The following is a 22,919-nucleotide window of genomic DNA, read 5'->3' on the forward strand; positions in this document are numbered from 1 at the left end:
GCCACCTTGGAAGACCCACTAAAAATGAGTAAGGTGGATAGGGATATTGCTTGCCACAGAAACAGAGGCCATTCTGGGTACAGTACACAAATTAGTACCAAGAAATATCATTTTATCATGGTGCATTCTCGGTCTAATTTGCATTTAGTTTCCCATGGGTCTGCAAGATAGGCTTTCTGCTGGTTCCTAGAATGTGGACATCCAAATTGTGGCCTCCAAAGTTGCAAAAAAAAAAAAAAAAAAAAAGACTTGAGTCACTCTCCACTGTCTTACTGCAGGTACTGTTGTACAGTCAAAGTTAACAGAAGACAGAGCTGTGTGCTGACATTCATTGCTCTTCACTGATGTACATTCCCTGTTGGCTACTGGCAGCTCCTTATACCAAGATGGCATATTACATTGCCAGCAGTTGGTGCGGAAAGCTGTTCTGACGTAGCTAACCCACTTGACAGCATGACTGTGGCTGGCCCACTCTGCCTGATGCTCAGTTAAGAACTGTAGTTGTTAGTGCTTTGGGAGATGTTATTCTAGTCTATAAATCGTATGGGCTGAGTGTAGAAATATTGGATGCTATACTGGTGAAGCCTACATTTAGTGGAAATTATAATGCAAGCGATTTTGCATTTTGCAACTCGCATTTAGCTTCTACACCAAAAAAAATAAGTCTGAGTAACATGGTTTTGGGTTTTTTGTGATTGTCTAAGTTAAAAACGAGTAAGGGGTTTTTGTGTGCACGCTTGATACAACCACATCAAGTAAAATCCTGTTTCACAAACCTTAGTTTGTCAATGGCAAAAAAAAAACCATTTGGAGGTGTAATGTTCTAATTTTTTGTGCTCCTCAATATTAGGATAGTCTATGGTGGTCAGACCATGTTTCACGATGATAGAGATTGTCTCATTTAACTGAGTCTCCTAAACAGGATTTTGAAGAACGTTGAAATACACAGAAATTAATTGTGCTTCAGAATTGCTCTAAACTATAGTAAATCAAGCCTATGTTGCAAGAGTCAGGTAGCGTAGCACATAGACATGAATTTATTGGCAGATTCAATACTAATCATTTCATGAAATATTCCCTAAAAAAATATAGATGTTTTCTGAATGGTCAGAAAAATCCTACTGTAACAGTCTTTATCTGTGCCCTGAAAACTTGGCTCAGGTTAAGAGTCAGTGTTTTCAAGCTGGCAGATTCAGAAAATTTAGAGCTAAAGATTATATTTACCTATTTGAAAAATGTATACAGATATTAACTCTTCTCACATGCATATAATGCTTTTACTAGTGTATATAGAAATTCAGAGTGTGTACAGCTTCTGATATGGACTGCATCTTTGAGGGCTAAATATTTAATTCTAACACGACAGTCTTGGCTTATACTCTACTTTCCTCCTAAGATTGATTGAATGCTGCAGTGTCTGAGGATTTGCTGGCCTCTAGCGGGGAAGATACAAAAGTCCTAAAAACTGTAACATATTTTAGCTCTGTACGAGTCAGTTTTAATTGTGGGTTGTTAGTGAAAGGAAAGGAGCATTAGGAATCATTTGGATCTCAGCAGAGATAAAGCAGTGTAAAACTTGAATGTAAACTAGCAACAAAATTTAATGTTACAAAATAGCCAACATGCCTGACACTTGGAACTGTGTAAAGAGGTTCTTTGCATGTATGTTTCCTAAATTTTGATAAATTAGAGTACCCAGGGCTGTATATTCTTCCTCAGATAGATGTGCTCATTGAGACTTGAACAGCAGTCTTGACCTTTACTACCATTATTTCAACTGAGGGGTTCCCACAAAACTTTTAACAGCGTACCTTAATCCTTACCTATATCCTCTACATTAACAATACCAAGCCAGCAATAGCTCTGTCCAGTCACATCACTCCTGATGTGCAGCACCTCCTGCTGTTCCGGACTTGGCTGCTCCTGAGCGGAGACTGCCATGCATGGTGTGTGTTTCGTGACATAGATGCACACGTTTAAGTTTTAGTCAAGACAATAGGTGTGATATCTTGCCCAGTCTTGGAGAAAGCTTGTTGGTGATAAGATGCACAATGCATCGGTATTTAGTGCATATAATTTTAATGGGAAACAAAACAAGTTTTAAAAATAAATGTGCTCAGCCCACTAGACCACTTTGCCTCTCAACACTGGGAACCAGGCAGGCGTGAATTCTATTCCTAATTCTGCCACTGAGTCACTGTATGACTTTGGGCAAACTTTTATGTCTCTGTCTTTACAATCTTTATAATGGAGAGTGACTTCGTCCCCCCCCCCCCCCCATTTTGGAAGGGAAGCCTCTCAGTATTAGAGAAGGAACTGCTGGCAGGACATTCTCAGTGAAGAGCACTCTGCTTTGGACTCTACATCCACCATAGTCTGAAGTAGCCTGCATTTATTAACTTTTAAGGCAAGGCTTAAGGCCTGTGTGTTTACTCAGGTTTTTAAGGAGGGAGAGGCGATAAGGGCTGATGTTTATAAGGGACAAGGGGATTGAGTATGGAAGCTGCTGCTTTTACTTTTGTTCCAGTTTTTTTAGTTCTTAGCACAGTCACTTAGAGGTGCCTCAGGTGCTTTTGATTTGTTACAGATCTATTATAAATAAAAATAAACGTGTTAATATTTGTACTGTGATCTATACAAAGTTCCACACAGCTGACTTGTAGAAGAAGAGTAGACTGTTTAATATACTGAAACATGCACTCTTTTTAAATACACTTTGCAGTTTTACACTATTTCTATCTACAGAGACTCAAAAGCACAAGAAGATGGCTAATTAAGCTCTCTAACGTTTCTGTTTTTCTTTCACAGATGTGAAAGGGCCACCTACCCACAGACTGTCCTGCGGCCAGTCTCCCTACACTGAAACTACAACATGGGAGAGAAAATATTGCATCCTGACGGACAGTCAGCTGGTGCTGCTCAACAGGGAGAAGGAGGTGAGACACACTGCCGATGCCAAAGGGATTTCTCCTTTTGAATGTATTTGTCAAACAGTCAGAGAGCGTTTCTCTTCCTCTCTGATTAAGGGGGTCATGACTGCAGTTGAGTGTATAGCTCAGGGGAAGCTAAAATAGTATTAGTGGTGGTAGGAGATAGAGTATTGTCTCTATTAATGTACTGAGAAGAGAAGATGCTGTCTGCAAACTTCATATTATGTTGTCATTTTTGCTATAGTCTGCTGGGAGGAGAGGGAAGCTGAGATAGGGTTTGCCATTTTCTCTTGGTAAACTGGGCAAACGATAGGTGTCACTGGCAAAAGATGCTCAAAGCTGTTACAGCCTTCTTCACTGTAGCTGTAAATTCATTATTTGTGTCGGTGGGATACATGGTATGGTGACGTGGTATAAAGACTATCTCAGCATGATTCAGGGATAGCTACATACTTCACTCACCTTGTTCCAGCCACAGGCTGATAGAACCTTTACCCTACACCACACTATCATGTAGTCTGTATGTCAAACATTAGAGGAAAACCTATTACAAATGTGCTAGTTTTAAAGATTTTGTTCAGACTGTTTTTGTACCCTTCTGCCTGTAAAGCTAGTCTCCTCTACTTACCATGAAACCAACCATACAGTTCTCAGAAGGAGCTGTAGGAACCTCTTAAAAAGTGGCCTAAAAATGGTTTTAAGGCCCAGGATTCCATAGCTCCGGCAGTGAGAGAGGAATTTCCATGTTCCTCTGCTTTAAAGCTTGCATATCTGTCGCTGCACAGTCTCAAGATATCAGGCCTGAAAACCTATCACTGATGCAGCAGCACTGGATATTGTCCATCTTGTGCTTTGATCAGTGTAAGTTGTTCTGGGATCTAGAATATTGGAAGTAGTCTCTTGGGAGATGTAGCCAGTGAGGTGGTCAAAGATATATGAAAAACTGTAGATGCATGTGAAAAAATTCATTTACCACACGGTTCTGCAGTTTGTCACATGGATGTGAATGGTATGTGGATTTATAACAACACTTTAAGTCACTAAAGAAAATCATGGGCATGGAGGAACTAATAGTATCCATGTACTAATCCCAGTTACACTCTGCATAAGAGAAACATACCTCACAAAATGTAAATTGGAACACACTAGGTTAAATCACAAATAACTATCTGAAGGCTGTTTTTGAACACTAATCACATAATAATTGGGTGTTTATTTCAGTTACAAAGGTCAGTTAGGAAGGTTTTGCAAGGATATGAGTAAGATGAATCTCTTGGCTAGAAATAAAATCATGTGGGAGAGTTATATTAGTTCATAGTATCACTAGTGTATTAAGTTAATGAGTGATATTTAAATGCTTTCCTGTTCTGCCGGTTGTGTGTCAGAAATTGAAGATTCTATATGGGCATACAGAACAGGGGTATTAAATATACCAGTTACAAACAAGGGAATCCAGCAGGAAAGTTAACCTTCGCAGTGTGGTCTCGGAGGAGCCTGCCAGGAGTATTGCTTTGAGAAATTACTCATCGCTTCATCCAAATTGAGCCAAGTAGACACTGCCTGTGGTACAGGTGTGACTCCATACACTGAGCATCTGACTTGTTTTAGAAGCTACAGTCTGCAGACTTAAATTTGCAATTCTGATTTTTTTTTTTTTTAAGTAATTGTAACTACTCTAAATGGAGAAAGAAGAGAAAGTCCTACTGGAGCCTTCAGTTGCACATAATAAAAATAGAAGGCCTCTGAATCTGTACACATGAGGGTGTGTTTCTCTGCACTTATAAAAGCACAAGTAGTTTTACAAGAAATTCTCTTGTGCAATCGTAAGGTGAAGAAACAAAGAGCTGATAAAACAGACTAATACAAAACAACATAAGCACAAAGTGGTTTTATATCTTGAATGCTTTTTGCAATAGGTTAATCTCAGTTGTGTTTGTAGAGGACGGAAAGAAAAAATCCACTTGATGAATTTTAATTGGCAGGTTATTCCTGCCAAAATAAAAGGTCTAGAGATGGGAGTGAACTAAGATGAAAAAAGAGAAGTCGGGAGACAAGCTTGGGTGGAGCATGTGGGATGTAGGAGGAGATTAGAGAAAACACTGTAAGTGGGACCAGAACTGTGTAGAGCCCTGAAAGTATAGGTGAGTAGCTTGAACTTGATACAAAAGGAAAGTGGAGGCTAGTGAAGGGAATGACGAAGTGGGAGAACATGTTCAGAGTAGCATGTGAGGAAGATGATCTGGGAGGTATCTTTTTGCCTAGGTCAGAGGGGGATGAGGCAATCAGTGGGAAGTTGGGCAGAGAGAGAGGTTATGGTAGCGAAGGTGAAAAGTGGTGAAAGTGTTCAGCATCTATTTTTTTTTTATTTTGATCCACTAAAGTAAGAGACTTTGGGTTAAATTGGAAAGGCTCATACTAGTACGGTGTTCACTGAATGTAACGTTTTATATCCAGAAGGGGGGAAATCAGTGCATGCAGAATACAATTAGGGAAGTAAAATAAACCTTAACTGTTTCACCTGTCGCACTGGACTAACTTGCGCTTCGTTTCAACACAGGGAGTGTTCTGAATGAAATGTGTAGACCTATTTCAGTATGCTTGGGGAAATGAATAGAAACATGTAATAAGACATTGGAAAAACTGCTTACAGGTATTTTTTTTTCCAGAAACACTACACAAGTACATACATTGATTTGACTGAACAGAGTCAATGCCAAGAATTCACTGTGTGCATATATTTCACGATGCAGTTGGGTCCAATGTATCTGCAGCTACTTAGACAAAAATAAATTATGCCAGCATCACCTTGTTGGAGAGTAGGCTAACAATAAAAACTTAACACTTTGTGAACTTGTATGGAATTAAAATTGACAAGGAAGAAGAGGAGCCACCACTAAGGAAAAGAAGAGATCGAAACTCAGAAACAAGTAGAAAGAGAATAAGCCTAAGGGGGAGGGGGACACGAGCCCACGGGCTCCTCCATGAAGTGAGGAATCACTAGCCTGTGAGATGTGGACCCACTGTAAGATTTCAGATGCACTTTTATGGTGTGATAATGCCTTGCAGCATCTTCCAAGACCAGTAGAACAGGTCTAGGCTGCTTCACTTAAAAAGTTAGGGTTTTTTCCCACAATGGAAACATATACTAGATCTGATTTCCACTCTGATGTTTGGGGAGAATGTGGATCTTTCCATCATCTCAGTAAAACTTTTATGTAAGGTAAGAGCTGTGAGAGCATGTTTTTAAGATACCATAGTACAGGGCTATTCTCATAAAGGCCAAAGAAGCAGAGTTTAATTTAAGGGGTAATGGAATAGTTTAGTGCTTCTGAGGAGTGGTTGCAGATGGATAATCACACAGGACTCCCATGAGGGAGGACACAAAGGTGGGATCATGTGACAAGTAAGTGGCAGTCACGCCAGCAGGGTTGCAGTTCTTCTGGGTTCGCTGTCTGTAATGTGGCCGTTGTCTGGGTAGAATCTGTTTTGTTTTGGATTAGAAGTAGACTGGGCAAGGATGAAGAGCATTTTACATTACGCAAGATTCTTTCTGAAGCTTCTTCTCTCACATTCCAGGTTCTGTGTCTGCCTTTTTCAAGGACAAAGGGGGATAATGACCAAAGTCAAGGTGTAACTGTTGATAGTTTGGGGGGGACACAATTTAAGGTTTGGAGGGGCACCCGACTGCCCTGTACGTCACCTCTGCTGCCCACCCCATTGTCCCTTTGCATGCTCCCCCCTCTCGCGGTTTCCTCCCTCTTTGCCCCTGAAGCCTGCTGCTCCTCTCTAACTCCCCTCCTCTTCCCTTCCCCCCCCCCCCCACCCGGCAGGGCACGTCCAGCTCCCAGCACTGTGCAGAGAATCAGCCCTGGCGGGAGCGCTCAGCACACCTGCAGCCTGGCTGGTGGGCTCCTTGCTCCCCTGCTGCCTCTGGCTGGTCCGGTGCCCTGGAAAAGTTCAAGACCCTCCTGCATGGGACACTACCCAGGAGAAGCCAAGCCCTGTGTGTGTGCGAAAGCCACCTGGAGTCTTGCGGAGCGCCGACACAGGGGAGCCTCTCTGTCCCTCAGATAAGCACTGGTGTGGGGTGGGAGGGATTTCCAGCCCATTCCTGCCCCAAATTTACAGGCTCCGCAGCAGAGCTATCTTCGCCCCTCCGCCACCCTGCTCGGCCCAGGTCCTGTCCCCCAGGAGCATGGGGCTGCTCCATCCCCTAGGCTTTGTGCCCAAGGCAGCAGCCATGTATGGTGCTGTTCCTCCTGCAGGGGGCGTCCTTCCCTGCTGAGCCACCTCTGTCCAGGCTCCATGGCGGCTGAAGCCCCTGCACAGCCCAGCACCTGCTGCTGGTTCAGGGAAGGTGGGGATGGATCTGCTGGTTTCCCCCCCAGACCAACTCCCCGCTGCTGGGCACTGTCAACAGCCCTGCCCCGCCTGCTGCCACCACCTGCTCCACTGGCCCTTACCGGCCCCAGTGTGCTGCCCAGCTGGTTGGTCTCCATGGAGAGCCCCGGGACTCCACTGCTCCTGCTGAGCCCCCTGGTTTAATAGCTCCCCAGTGCTGGTGGATGCCTGGCTGGAAATGGAAGGCAGAAATCTGGGGAGGCATGTGACCTGCGTGCTGCCCCCCCATGCATCGCCTCTGATATGGGGCTGCCACATCCTTTTTCCTTCCTCCTTCAAACTGTGACAAAATTTGCTTCCTGCTGGCCTCTCCTACTAGTAGCAGCAGAGGGAGCAATTTATTTTTTCCTACTTCTCCCCCCCCACCCCCAGCCCCCCTCATGGAGCAGCAGCAGTGCTCGCAACAGAAGCTACAGGGAGCAAAACTTGTCACATTAATTTCTTCTTTAAAGGCACAGAACCAAATTTTCCAAAGCACCCAAGTTCAGTTTTCAAAAGAGGCTTGGGAGTAGAGATCAGAACTTTCCAACAACACTTTTTTTTTTTGTCGGAAAATGCTGATTTGTCAAAACAAACTTCAAGAATGAATGGCTAATCTCCTGATTTGAAACAAAGTTTCAGAATTGTTGAAATGTCCCATTTTGATACTTTCTAAATAAAAGCAAAAGTTTTTTGTCTTGAAATCACTTTATGGTTTGACCTTTTAGGTAATTTATACTTTAAAAGGTAAAAAAGTTGGACAAGTAAAACAAGATTTTTTAATTTTTGTCTTGATTTGGGAAATTTTTGGATATCATGAAAATTCTCACAGGACAGGAAAACCATTTCCTTCCAACCTCTGCTTAGGGACCTTGAGTGCCTTTGACTTTCATTGAGACTTAGGCTCCTGAGTTCCTAAGTCACTTTTGCAAATGTGATTTGGGCTCCTATGTCACTTGGGTACTTCTGAAAATTTTACCCACAGTGCCTTTATTGTTGTGTCTGGCTGAAAGCCCCAGATATAGGCTTTGGTCTTAGGATTTGCACCACAGTATAGTTTGATCATGTAGTTCAGTTGCAAGGATATCTCTGAGCTCTCAACCTGCCCTTGTTGAATCCTGGAACTTGCAAGTCAAACTTCTTAACTGGCAAGAAAAGCTTTTGGAATGTCCGTGGATACCTATTTATATCCCAGGGGTCAGTCTGCTGCAGGGTCTAACATTAAAACAGCAGCTCCAGGAAGGCCAGTTCAGGGTTAGACAATACTCAAGATAGTGGAGTCTTGCAGCTTGCCAGGAAAAAGTTACTTGAAGAAATAACTCAGAACCTAAATCCCATAATGGGCACTGAAGTGGCAGCATTTCAGGATTCTCTTCAATCCTGTGCTGAAATGCTCAGTAAATGGAATAGATTTGGTCGGGGTGTTGGGGGGAGCAGGAGGAATACTATTTAGACAAGGCTTAATATGCTACATAGGTCATGGAGCTTTGGTTCTGCCCTTGCAGGTGTTTCTGTGCCACCTACTCTTGGAGTACATCTGACCCAGTCTAAAGCAGCTGACACAGCATGTCTAAGACTTCTCCAGTGTTGAGATATGCCAGGTTGCTGCCTGGAGCTCATTTTACACATTTATGCAGCATTACTTCTGTGAATTGACAGCTAGATCTGATGCCTGGTGCCTGAGGACAGTTGTGCAGTATTAAACTAGTTCTCCGTAGACCTTAGGGTGATTAATGCTAGTTAACTTCCCAAGAGTGGGAAGCAGTACTGACAATACTTCAGGGAGAAAGAAAGGTTACTAAGGGCATGGCTACACTTGCAAATGTAGAGCACTCTGAGTTAAACCAGCCTTCGTAGAGCGCAGTAGGGAAAGCGCTGCAGTCTGTCCACACTGATAGCTGCAAGCGCACTGGCGTGTCCACATTTGCGGCACTTGCAGCGGCATTGGGAGTGATGCATTTTGGGCAGCTATCCCACAGAGCACCTCTTCCCATTCTGGCGCTGTGGCTTGTGGGAAGGGGAAGGGGGAGAGGGGTGCTGGGCATTCTGGGTCCTGTCCCATCGGTTCGTATCCCAGCAATCCCTCTGCTTCCGTCCACAATTGGCACCATCTTTCAACGTTTTTTGTGCTGCGCGCTCTGTCTTCCCTTTCGGTCTGCGGGAATGGAGCCCGAACTGCTGAGGAATATGCTGATGAGTCTCGCCAGCACATCACATTTGACAGTCGAGTTATTCCTTAAGATCCAAAGTGACAGCGAGGACTCCGACGATATCGACTCGAGTAATGTATATGACACAAGATTGCTTATGGCATTCACGGACATGCTCACCACCGTGGAACGGCGCTTTTGGGTTCGGGAAACCAGCACTGAATGGTGAGATCACATCGTCATGCAAGTCTGGGATGACGAGCAGTGGCTGCAGAACTTTCGGATGAGAAAAGCCACTTTCATGCAACTGTGTGATGAGCTCACCCCTACCCTGCGGTGCAAGGACACAAGATTGAGAGCTGCCCTGCCAGTAGAGAAGCGGGTGGCTATTGCAATCTGGAAGCTGGCAACTCCAGACAGCTACTGATTGGTCGCTAACCAGTTTGGAGTGGGGAAGTTGACCATTGGAATCGTGTTGATGCAAGTGTGCAGGGCGATTAATCACATCCTGCTCAGAAGAACCGTGAATCTGGGTAACGTGCATGACTTTGCACAAATGGGTTTCCCTAACTGCGGAGATGCGATAGATGGGACGCATATTCCAATTCTGGTACCAGCCCACCTAGCCTCAGAGTACGTTAATCGGAAGGGCTATTTCTCTATGGTTCTCCAGGCACTTGTGGATCACCATGGGCGTTTCATTGACATTAACGCAGGCTGGCCCAGAAAGGTGCATGACACACACATCTTTCGGAACACTGGCCTGTTCAGGAAGCTGCAAGCTGGGACTTTTTTCCCAGAACAGAAGATCACCGCAGGGGAAGTTGAAATGCCCATTGTGATCCTTGGAGACCCTGCATACCCTTAACTACCGTGGCTCATGAAACCCTACACAGGGAGCCTGGACAGCAGCAAGGAGCGGTTCAACAACAGGCTGAGCCGGTGCCGAATGACTGTGGAGTGTGCTTTTGGCTGTTTAAAGGGCCGCTGGTGCAGTCTGTATGGGAAGCTGGACCTGGCTGATAACAGCATCCCTGTGGTTATATCCGCATTCTGTACCCTCCATAACATTTGTGAAGGGAAGGGTGAAAGCTTCACTCAGGCATGGAACTCGGAGGTTCAACACCTGGAGGCTGAATTTGAACAGCCAGAGAGCAGGGCTATTAGAGGGGCCCAGCGCCAGGCTGCAGGGATTAGGGATGCCTTGAGGGAGCAATTTGAGGCTGAAAGCCACCAATAATGTCTGGTGCCCTGCATGGGAGTGAAGTGCAGTGGTTCCAATGTGAGTAGTAATGTGTGTTTGCTACGTATGATACACTGATTTGCAGTGCCTGTTGCTTTCCTGGGCTAAGGTATCTTTTACTTTATGCAATAATAAAGAATGTTTTCAAAGCAAAAAAAATCCGTTTATTGAAAAGAAACACCACTGCTTGGGAAACAAAAAGGGCAAGGGGGTGGGGTGGGGAACGGTACAATCACAGATTTGCGTATGTCCTGGTATCATACTCAGCCTTCCTGTTTGGAGTGCTGTGCAATGAGGGCTGCACTTCAGGATGGCTATACTGCATGGTGATGGGGGTTGAGTGCAGTGGGTAAGGGTCGTAGTTTTCAGGGCTGGGTGGTGAAGCTACAGGTGTTGGAGGCAGCTGGTGGCGATAAGAACCCGGATGTTGGGGAAAGTCAGTTGGAGGTGAAATGGGGGCACAAGGGAAAGAATTTTGGGACAAGGGCTGGGAGGATGGGGGGCACAGTAGTGCTCCGCCTGCACGGCTATGAGCGCCTGGATCGAGTCCGCTTGGCGCTCCATGATGCTTATCAGCCACTCCGTGCTTTGGTGCCAGCGATCTGCATTCTGCTGGCTGACCCTCCTTTCACTCTCCCACCACTCCTGCACTTTTTGATTTTCATTAAGGGACTGCTGCATGACTTTATGCAACATGTCCTCTTTGCTTCTACATGGCCTCTTCCTGATTCTTTGCAGCCTCTCAGCCGGTGATAACACAGACAGAGCAATGATTCCCCCGTACTTAAGGAGGGCAAGCACAGTCTACACAATAGCATAATTTGCCGGTCCCAAAGCAAGTGCACATAACCCACGGGAGCCCCAAAATGGTGAGTAAGCACAGGGTCAAGGGGGACTGATTATTTCATGGCTGTACTGTCCTCTGGGTTTCTGTGCCTTGGGGAGAGCCAACAGCTGCAGGGGGCCCCTGTACTGAACACTGTCCCCACATTTTCCACAGGAGTTCGTCCTGGAAGATATCTCACTGCTGAGGGTGACCTTGGAAGCAAGGGAGGGTAGGCATTCCGCAGCTCCTTCACTTTAACCCCGCAATGCAGTGCATCCCGGTCATAGCCCCTTTCCGTCAGGGCCGGCTCCAGGCACCAGTCGAGCAAGCTGGTGCTTGGGGCGGCAGATTGTTCGAGGCGGCATTCCGGCCAATCCTATGGCGACACAGCCGCTTTTTGTTTGTTTGTTTGTTTGTTGTGCCGCTCCGGCCGCCCTGTAGGGGGCGGCGGCGTGGAGGATGGGAGCGCCCTGCAGCAAGCCCGGCAGGGCAATCCGCGTCCTTCCCTCCCAGACGACCGGAGCGGCGCGGAGCCTCCCGGCAGGCGGCGCACCAATTGGGGCCGCATGGTAGCGCCCTGCTGAAGCCCTGGCCGCCCCCCTTCTCTCTCTCCCCTCCCTCTCCCCTCCCTCTCCCCCCGCTAGCCAGGGCACGTCTGCAGCGCAGGGAGTCCCCCTGCACCCTGGCTCTGGCCGCGCCGCAGTTTTTGTTTGTTTGTTTGTTTGTTTGTTTGTTTTTTGCTTGGGGCGGCCAAAAAGCCAGAGCTGGCCCTGCTTTCCATCATGGCCCTTGATATCTGGAGCGCAGCTGGGACTGGACAGCTTCCTCCCCACAAACACTGATGAGGTCCAGCACCTCGCCATTGCTCCATGCTGGGGATCACCTGGCGCATGGAGGCATGGTCACCTGGAAAGATTCGCTGAGAGCACTCCACGACTTGCTGAGCAAACAGGAAGGGGATTTTCAAAAATCTCAGAGAATTTAAAGGGCAGGTCTGACAGTTGGTCACCTAAGGGCAGGGCAGTAGAGTTCAAAGTGATGACCAGAGTGGCTAGAACAGGCATTGTGGGACACTTCTGGAGGCCGATCAGAGCGCATTAACAGACGAGGGCGTCCACACTGGCGCCACAGCGCTCCAGCGGGGGCGCATCAAATGTTGTTCCACTCGCCGAGGTGGAGTACCAGGAGCGCTCTAGCCACAGAGACAGAGCGCTCTATGTGCCTTGCCAGTGTAGACGGGTCATGAGTTAGAGTGCACTGGGCTGCTTTAATGCGCTCTAACTCGCAAGTGTAGCCACGCCCTTAGTAAATAATGCTAGTTTAAAATGACAGTATGGATCCCTGATTCCCCTGCCACTTACCTTCCTCTCTTCTTCAGAGTCTTTAACCCTGTGTTTGAGTTTGTTTAGACTGAAAACACAGTTTCAAACAAGAATAATTTTACTGAACCCAGCACTGTTTTAAGACAGACTTAGGCCAAATCTACTCTAACAATTTTGGCTGGTGTAGCAATGTTGGTTGCGGGTCTGACTCTTTTTTTAGACATTTCAATACCTACAAAAGCCCTAGTGTAGATGCAGTTATACCACCATAAATTGCTTTCGCTGTATAGCTTATTGTGCTTGCCAAACTAATATAAATTATACTGGCAAAATAACTTTTTTGATTATATAAGCTGCATCTACAGGAGCAGAATTTGCTGATAGTTATACCAATAATAAACCTCTTATAGTGTAGGGCAGTGGTTCTCAAACTGTGGGTCCAGACCCCAAAGTGGGTCACGACCCCATTTAAATGGGGTCCCCAGGGCTGGCTTAGACTTGCTGGATCCCAGGGCCAAAGCTGAAACCCAAACCCCACAGCCCGGGGCTGAAGCCCGAGCCGCACTGCCCAGGGCCAAAGCCGAAGCCTGAGGGCTTCAACCCTGGGCGGCGGGGCTTGGGTTACAGGCCCCCTGCCTAGGGCTGAAGCCCTTGGGGCTTTGGCCCTCCCGCCCGGGGCGGCAGGCTCGAGGCTTTGACTTTGGCCTCCCAACCCAGGGCAGCGGGGCTCAGGCAAACTCAGGCTTTGGTCCCCCGTCCTGGGGTCATGTAGTTATTTTTGTTGTCCGAAGGGCTTCATGGTGCAATGAAGTTTGAGAATCCCTGGTGTACGGCACCCAATTTAGAAAAACACTAAGTGAAAAGGAGATGGGTTGGAGTCAAGGCCTTTGCTTTTGTAAAACCTTCCACTTGAAGGTTCAGTTTATGCAAAGAAACATATCTGGGATCCTGGCAGACATTGCTTTCCAAATGGTCCTGACTAAGAGTACATGTGCTAGTCCCAAGAGAGTTAATTTACAGTTAGTATGCAAGTATCCGTCATTTTCTGCTAACTTTCAACTGTTGACCTTCTCACCAATGCTATCTCATCCTCTTTAGCGCTACCTTAGACACAACTTAAAAATAAATCCTGGAATTTCAACTTCATACTCTTTTATTTGTCAGAATTATTTCTTCCCTTGCCCTTTCTTCATCGCTTTTCATAATTCCTTGCTTTTGTCTATTTAGATTATAATCTCTTCAGGGCAGGGACAGCGTTGCCTGTATTTCTATACAGGGCTGTGTAAATTCGAGTTTGTGGTGCTATGTAAACATTACATAACAAGTAGAGAATGAAAGAGATTGGCATTCTTGAACCACTATCCCTTTGTATCAATGTGTTGCTTTTTAAATGACTTTTTGGGGGGGGGGAACTAAAATAAGTGTGGTTAATTTTGGTCTGAACTGTGATATTTCATTTAGTTCCTTCTTTATGTACAGTAACTCCTCATTTAACGTCGTCCTGGTTAACGTTGTTTCGTTGTTGTGTTCCTGATCAATTAGAGAACATGCTCGTTTAAAGTTGCGCAATGCTCCCTTATAACGTTGTTTGGCAGCCGCCTGCTTTGTCCACTGCTTGCAGAAAGAGTAGCTCGTTGGAGCTAGCTGGTGGGGGCTTGGAACCAGGGTGGACTGGCAGCCCCCCATCAGCTTCCCTAAGTTCCCTGTGCAGCAGCCGCCCAGCAGGCTATCAATTGCCAGAAGGGCCGGCACCAGCTAAGGAAGCAGGTGTTTGGGGCAGCCAATAGAAAGGGGCAGCAGTCCGTCCGCTACTGGGGCGGCACGTCCAGATTTTCTTTGGCGGGAATTCGGCAGCAGGTCCTTCAGTCCCTCTCTTCCTCTTTGAGCTGCCGCTGAAGTGCTGCCGAAGAGGAAGAGAGGCAGTGAAGGACATGCCGCCGGAGAATGGAGTGGTGCGCTTGAGCTGCCACCGAAGTGCCGCCGATCGGCTTTTTTTTTTTTTCTTTTCCCCCCCGCCGCTTTTCCAGCAGAAAACCTGGAGCCGGCCCTGATTGCTGGGCAGTTCAGCTGTCCCCCCTCGTCCCCACTGCCATATTCTGCTCCTGCCCTCTGCCTTGGAGCTCCTCCCGGGAGCCTCCTGCTTGCTGTGCAAAGGGGAGGGGGGAGAGGGATGCTAATGTCAGGGTGTCCCCCTCTTCCCGCTCCTGCCCTCCACTCCTTTACCCCATCTCCACAGAGCAAGGGGGGACGTGACAGGGCTCAGGACAGAGGCAGTTTGCTGGCAGCCGCTGCTATCTCAACTTGCTGATCTACTTTAAAAGGCAGTGTACTTAGAGTGGTGTCAGCATTCTTAAAGGGGCAATGCTCATCTCTCTCTCTCTCACACAGACACACACTGTGTGTGTGTCTGTCTCTCTGCCATGCTGTCTCTCCATTTGTGCTGCCTTGTAGTGTGTGAGGCTACATTAATAACAATGTGTTAACCCTTAAGGGCTCAGCCGAGTGCTCATTAATCATTTAGCAGTAAGGCATTCCCTGGGAAATATTCCACCCTCTGACTCCACCACCTCAACCAAGCTTCACAATCACCATTGCTGTGTACAGTATTAAACTGTTTATGTGTGTGTATATATATAGTCTTTTGTCTGGCAAAAAAAAATTTCTCTGGAACCTAACCCCCCCCATTTACATTAATTCTTATAGGGAAATTGGATTTGCTTAACATCGTTTTGCTTAAAGTAGCCTTTATCAGGAACATAACTACAACGTTAAGCAAGGAGTTACTATATGTTTTTGGTCAAAACCATGAGAGGCTTCTTTTTTTTTAAATAGTCTTTACAATGATAGAAACTGAACAAAAAGGGAGGGGAGAAAAAAAACCCTGTTCTTAAGGGTTAGAAAGTATGGATGAGATCTGTGGGTTCTTTGAATTCAAGATCGATGCTACTTTCTGGTAATCTGAGGAAGCAGAGTAAGCATGAATAGGGGTCAGTTTTATGAATTCGCCAAGGTGCTGGTTAGATTTTAAAGCTGAAATCTAACAAATTAGATTTACGAATTATAAGTGTTATAGCCAGTATTGAGTGGAGTCTAACTATGATAACCCCTTTTTTGCTAAGTCCAAGGAGCGTTAGTTGACTAATTTTAACACTTGGTTCTTTCCAGGCCTACATTTAACTTGGACAGTGTTTCTCAGATCAGGACACTTGGTTATTCTTAACCAAGCAACAGTTTATTAATGCATCCAGGACCACATATGTATACAATCAATCATAAGTATACAATTAATCAGTCAATGTGGACACAACAAATGTTCTAGGCATGTACTGAACACAAAATGTACATGCAGTCTTGTAAGAAATTAACATAGACCAGTGTTGGGAGCCCAGCAGCTATACCAGGGAACAATACAAATCACTAAGATTTTCTTATTATATTTACTAATAATCATCAATTATCAATTCTCTACCTGTAATACACTTCTTATATTTCCAGTACTTCTCTATGTGGAAGCAGAGAAAACTGACAGGAAGGGGATGCAATGCATGACAGTTCTTTCTCTGCTTCCACATCTATGTAAGTAAGGATGCAACTGTTTTGAATGAACTTTTAAGAGTGTGGTCCCTGATAGTTGAATGATTTGGTATGATAAAAACAAGAATATTAAAAGCAATTGCTTATCATTTGTCTCTTAGGCCAGTTTGGTCACAGACGTTTAGCAGACTCTGGGGTCCACACTGTGGCCTCAGGTTTATATTGTTTCCAAGTCCATTGGAGAAGGGCAATGCTCTTAGCGTATGTCTATGCTGCCTATATAAAAAAAACCTGCAGCAGCGAATCTCAGAGCCCAGGTCAATGGATTCAGGCTCACACTAGGAGGCTAAAAGTAGCTGTGTAGATGTTCCTGCCTGGGTTCCAGCCCGAGCAGGAATGCCTACATTGATATTTTTAGCCCCGGAGCACAACCCCAACTCAGCTCACCTCAGGTCCCACAGATAGGGACCACACATCTCAAAGAACCTCCAGTTACAAGTAAGTAACCTCCTCTTCCTATTGGGCAGCGGTCAGGTGGGCACTCAGCTTTCAGCTCTTAGTTTCTCTGCTTCTTCCATTCATATCCAGTAGATGGCATCAGTCTACAAGAAATGTCTTCAATCCTTTACTTTTCGGAGGCTTTTTATATCTGATTGACTTCCAAAATTGTATTTCAGAATTTAGCATAGACTATTAATTCAAATATCCCAATATCCAGGTTAGGTGCTTATATCTTTCAGTATTCTTTTATCTTCTGGTGTGTTAAAATTCTTATCGCTTCTATAGTGCAACAGTAATTTAGAGAGAACAAGCAAACATCCCCTATAGTTCCTAGATTGTACATTCTCTGATTATATCTACTATATCTCATTTCACATCTTTTAGGGCATATCATAGGCTGAGACGTTACATTGGAGGAATAAGACAGATTGCTCACTTAGAGACACAGATCTGATTCATTAGGCAGACAAATGTACAGTTTCTAATTTCAGGTGAAAGATATATTTGGCTGCTTGGGGTATCAGGTAGTTGGACCTCTGGAATGTGCAGCTTTTTGAGTCATCCAGCAAGCTATTTTTAACTAGTCTAAACGTACATTTTCTACTCCTCTCTGGCCCTTGGTTAACATATAGGAGACAGTAGAGCACTTGGCACGGGGGAAAAAACGGGCAGTTATTATTGTCTGTGTCCTGGCTAGGGATTCTCTGTAACTAGACCAAGAAAGATGGAAGTTTCATCCACATGTAAATTATGGGAGTCTCTGGTTAGAGGGACTAACAATAGTGATAAGACTCTTCTCAAGCATCTGAGCTTGCCTTTCCTGGAAATAGTGTACTTCAACTTCAGTTTAATTGATGCTTCCAGACAAGATTTCTCACATGTTGAGATGGGCATGTTGATTCTCATCCTCCCCGAGAGGAAGCTAAAGATTTTGAATATACATGGTGTGATCAATGTCAACCTTACTTGCTGCAGAGAGTTTAAAGGGCAGAGAGAGGATTGTAGCTGTTCATAGATCTTCAAGGCATATTTGATACCTGTATTAATTACAGTACCCAAGTTAGGATTTCATGTGTGTGGAAGGCAATCAGAGTTGTGAACCTTGCCACTAGTTAAAGAGCCCTAATCAAGTTTTAGGCAACTGTTGGGTCTCAAATATCTGGGGAAAAATGGTCCTATTTAATGGATTTCACTGGTACTTGTTGAATAATATATTCAACGTGATGCAGAGCTGGTAAAATGCTGTAAGAAACTATTGAATAAATATTGAATAAACTCTATGAAAAATCACAAAGATCCACTGGATAAGACACTCATTAAATATTATTATACCTGTCTGGTATCAGCACCAAACATGGACCAATGAGTCAGGTAAATTTCGCTCATGCATTTCTGCACAGATACTTTTCTGCCCTTTTTGTTTTTCTCAGTAATAGCTCCTTCCACTGGCCATAATCCCCTCTAGGACACAGTGAATTGATGATACAGCTGAAAACTAAGCTTAGGCATAGCTGCAGAAACTTGGACCTCCTACTAACAAAGAATATAGATTAGAAACCTTGTTGGAAGGTCGGCCTCTGAGAAGCGGGAAACCTATTATCCCATTGTCTGCCTTTTCATGGCTAGCAGAATGGATGCAGGGATACCAGCCTCAACTGATGGATCTGAGGTCTAGTAGGGTTAGTCATGTAAAAGTAAAAATAGTTACCGGGTGGCAGAGTCTGATGCAAGAAGATAGACAAAGGTGTAGAGAAGCTGTATTTAGAGAGAAGGGACTGTATCCACTTTGTGGGCTAATTAGCAATCTAGTCTTAGTTCCTTTGCTTGTGAGCTTCCCTGTATTGACTACAGAATTAGAACTAGAGTGGTGGTGCATGTCTGCTTAAAGGGTAGTTGTCACAAATCAGCACCTTGAGGCTTTGTGGGTGAGGTTAAGTGGAGTAGGGCACAGGATACTATGAAGATATTACATGCAGCATTCAACAAGAGCAATCTAAAAGAAAATGCAGAGATAAAGATTGATAAAAGAAATGAAAAAGCATTCAGTAGGAAATATGCCTAAATGGTGTCTGCAAATGAAAACTGCAAATCTAATATTTGATCTTGTTTGAATGAGTGTAACACAAACCAAAAATATTAGTGTCCACTTAGTTTACTAATACTCTCTCAAATAGACCTCATTCATCAAATTGTCTGAGTAAAAATCCACCATCAAACTATAAAGTTTCAAATAGAATATCCATGAGGGAATTGAGAAATTTATTTTGAAAAAATGAGCAATGCTTGAAGGAGGCAACAGACAAGCATAGTATCAAATTACATTTAAAAAGAAGACCTTAAGAGAAATGTTAATATTGCACGATTAAGTACTCAAAAGTCAGGAAATGCCGGAGCTAAGATTGCATGAGCCCTTAAGGTACAATCTATAACTAGATGATCACATACATTTCTCAAATAATACAACATATTATTCATATTTTATATGCCTTTGATACAAATTACCAATATCTTTTGCTATTACTGTTACTTTGTGTTATGCCAGACAGGAACAATAAAAGACATTTATGTATAAGATGCACAGCGAGGCTGAGTTTTTCACTCCATAAATTATAAGATGCAATTTTTTCCTACAACCATATAAAGAACATGATCCTGTGTGTAATGTGAAATATTATGTGACCATGCTATTAAAGACTGTATCTCAGTGTCATATGCACAAGAAGGTAGAATAAGTTACATTTCTTGACTTTTGAGTGCTTATCTGTGCAGAATTAATGTCTCATAGTTAATTTTTAATTGAAAATGTATAGAATAAGTAATTTGGAAAGGGGGGGAAAAAACTGCATAGTTCCAGATTGGTGGTACGCTGCTACGGTAGTGCAGTTTCCCATGAGGCCAGGTCTCCTTTAGAGTCATTGTTTAAAAAATATTGTATAAAATAATTGCTGTGCATGTCTGAAGTTTGCATTTTTTTCAGTGTTTTCTAATTCTGTCAAATCTCAGCCAGTTTTCACTAGAGCACTTAGTAACCACTGACAAAGAACTATTGCCCTGCTAAAACATCAGTTTTCTACCTGCAGTCATTTCATATGCAGAGCTATTCAAAAAAGGTGGCAAGAATTTGTTTGTTGAGGAACAATTTTGTTCACTCTCCTTATAGTCTATTACAGCTCAAAAGTTTTCTCAAACTTATGGAGAAACTAGATATAGAAAATTTCAGCCCAGTCAGTGAAACTTAAGGAAATATCTAAATAACTGAAAATAGTGGGCTATAATGGAAATATATAAGCAACTGGAAATACAGACATTGGTAGCAGTCTACCTATTGTAGGGGGGTAGTCCAACAAGGGGAACCAATTGTCTTGGTTCAGGGATAGCTGCGTTTTCAGCCTCTCAGTAACTCTGAGTGCAACCCTGCAGGTGATAGACCTCTTGCCTTCATCTCGCTGGGAAAATTGTGGGATTCCTCCCTGACTCTCAGACTGGGTCGTGGGATATAGCACCCTGTGAACTGACTGACTTCCTCAGCAGACCCGACTGGGTTAGAGCCCTGCCAGTTTTCTCTTCAGGAGCTGTGACCTTTTTCAAAACAAAGTATTCAGTCTCAATAGCCAGAACAGAGCACAGCAAAAGCAAAGGGTTAGTAATGCAACACTCTGCACACACATCTCGTATTGGCCTGACCTAAAGCTTAGGTAGATCTGGCTTATCCAGACACCTCCATGTCTGGGAACTGAGGTTCAGTCTGCTTCCCCACTGTCCCTGAGTCTCTCTCCCTGTCTTCAGGGGCAGACCTTTCATCAGTCCCAAATCTTTGTCTCCCTGCCTCTATTGAACTTGGCCAAACCAATTTACGTGGTTGGGGGGAGAGAGAGTTCCAAGCAGTTGATTCTGTGTTGTCCATTAATTATTGGTAAATGGGTGGCTATCAGAAGTTTCTCCACACTCTTATCTGTGTGCATGCTAACCTATGTATAACCTTTAGCAATTAATAAATCTGAATAAGCCTGCATTAACCCTTAGTAATCATATAGCAAATGCTATAACAATCAAACACAGAGATGTGTATATATAATATTCATAAAATATTTCAGGCATCTTCCATCTCCTTCTCATCAGTAACAACCTTCATTCAAAAGTTCCTCTGTCCTTTTTGTATGCCATACTGATCAGAACAGTGGTCCATCTATCCAAGTACAGTATCTTGATTCCAGTCCTCTGTTATAGTTGATTGTAATGACTGTGTGTCTTTATTGGCAGTAGTTACTTCATGCTTTTGTAGAGTCTCGAGGCCTTGGGTTTAAGAAGCCTTGTAATCTGATTAGTAAATTCTGCCTGATTTTAACAGTATGGAAATGAGTAGCACTTCAGACCAATGGCTCTTGGTCCTCAGTAATGGGGAAACCAGTTTCCAGGTACAAGATTTACCTTGTAATTGTATATGTTGTTTGTTTTTGTTGCTTGGTGTCTTTTTGGCACAGACACGTGTACCTCTGTGTGCTATGCACAAGTCTCTCTGCATAGTTGCATTTCCTGGTAGCTCACTTCTTTTATAATAAACTTACTTCCCCTTTTCTGGATTGTAACCTCTCCAGAATTTTGTGGTAAGGTTGGATCTGCTGCATCCTGTCTGAATATTATTGCCAGATCAGTGAAAAATTAAACAAATCTCATTGAGACTGAGTATTAGAATAAATATATAATGACAAATTAAAGATGTTGGTATCTTTTTCTGTAGATGCCTGTGGAGGGGGTACAGGAGCAGCAGGCAGAATCTACCAAAGGGCGGTGCCTGCGACGTACAGTAAGCGTCCCATCTGAGGGTCAGTTTCCTGAATATCCAGCAGAGGGAGCCACTAAGCTTGGTAAGTTACAAAATTAGAAAAGCAATGTACTAATTTTAATTTATAGATGTATTATTTCTCTGTGTTAAAGAAATTGTTTCTTATCCAGCATTGCTGTCGTCAGTTTGCTCAAATCAATAGCATTTCAGCTAAATGTTAGCAGAGGTCACAGGAGAGTGACCATTGTGTATAATTGCCTGACAACAAAGTGACTTCAGTGTGTTAGGATTTATCTGAACATTAGTGAGGTTACTGTTGAGTCCTGGGAGGGAATACTGCATGGCACGGAGGCTTATAACTGCATTTGTGAGGATACTAAGGAGCTCTTGGATTTATAACTGTGAATCTGTGAGCCCAGGTCAATAGTGCTGCATGCTTTACAGACCATTTTAAGTGGCTCCTCCTGGCTGTTTGTTTGAGCTGTTACTTGGTTATGATTTACTTTATTTACGCATTTTAGAAGTTCCTTGGCTTTGTATTTTAGTGACTACTAGGCTACACCTAATCTTCACACCTGATTATACACTATCAGAAATACTGTCCATTTGAAGGTGTGGCTTCCCAAATAAACAACAAGTTGTGAGCAAGGGGCTCTGCCAGTGTTGGTTATAATCATACTTTTTGAAAAATGAATCAAAGGAAACAGAACTGGAGGGCACTAAGGAAAACTGAAAAATAGAAGAGCAGTTGTGATAATAGGGTTTCCACAAGGCCACATTTTGGCCCAGTTCCCCATGTTCTTTCTCTCCTCTTCAGTCAGCCAGGAGCAGTGAGGAATAGTGGAAGGAAGCAGCAATAGTACAAAGTGAATTCTTGTTTCCATCTGCAACTAGTGAAAGAGCATGGCTCGGCAATAGGCTGTCACTTGCTGCTGGGGCTAGGAACAATTCTGCTTTTGCCCAGCTGTAAAGTTGCAATCCTAGAAGAGACTGAGCTGCAAGAAGAGGCTGCAGGTACATCTCTAAGCAGCAAACTAAGTAGGATAGTGACTTCATGTAAATATGAAGCATACATAATAGGGGTTTTAATCTCACAGGTGTCTGCTTTTTTTAAAAAAAATTTAGTCTATAATTACATGGATAATAAAATGCTCTAAAATAGATATTTTTTCCTGGGTATAGATGCAGTATAGCAGTTTTAGTAGCTGTTAAGGCTGTATTTGTGAAGCACTCTACCTCACATTTTCTTC

The 22,919-nt window shown here is 44.0% G+C and overlaps 1 protein-coding gene across 2 annotated transcripts in view; it reads left to right on the plus strand.

Moving 5' to 3' along the window:
* Positions 1-22,919, plus strand: part of LOC112105877 (ras GTPase-activating protein nGAP) — a 275,040-nt gene that overhangs the window by 129,718 nt on the left and 122,403 nt on the right. For both annotated transcript variants that reach the window (XM_026655476.1, XM_026655477.1), the window contains exons 2-3: positions 2,809-2,936; positions 21,625-21,751. In XM_026655476.1, the coding sequence (XP_026511261.1) occupies positions 2,809-2,936; positions 21,625-21,751 (255 nt within the window). The remainder of the gene's footprint in view (positions 1-2,808; positions 2,937-21,624; positions 21,752-22,919) is intronic.

Source organism: Terrapene carolina, unplaced genomic scaffold (genome assembly GCF_002925995.2).
Source record: "Terrapene carolina triunguis isolate 2854851 unplaced genomic scaffold, T_m_triunguis-2.0 Scaffold210, whole genome shotgun sequence".
Classification (NCBI taxonomy): Eukaryota; Metazoa; Chordata; order Testudines; family Emydidae; genus Terrapene; species Terrapene triunguis.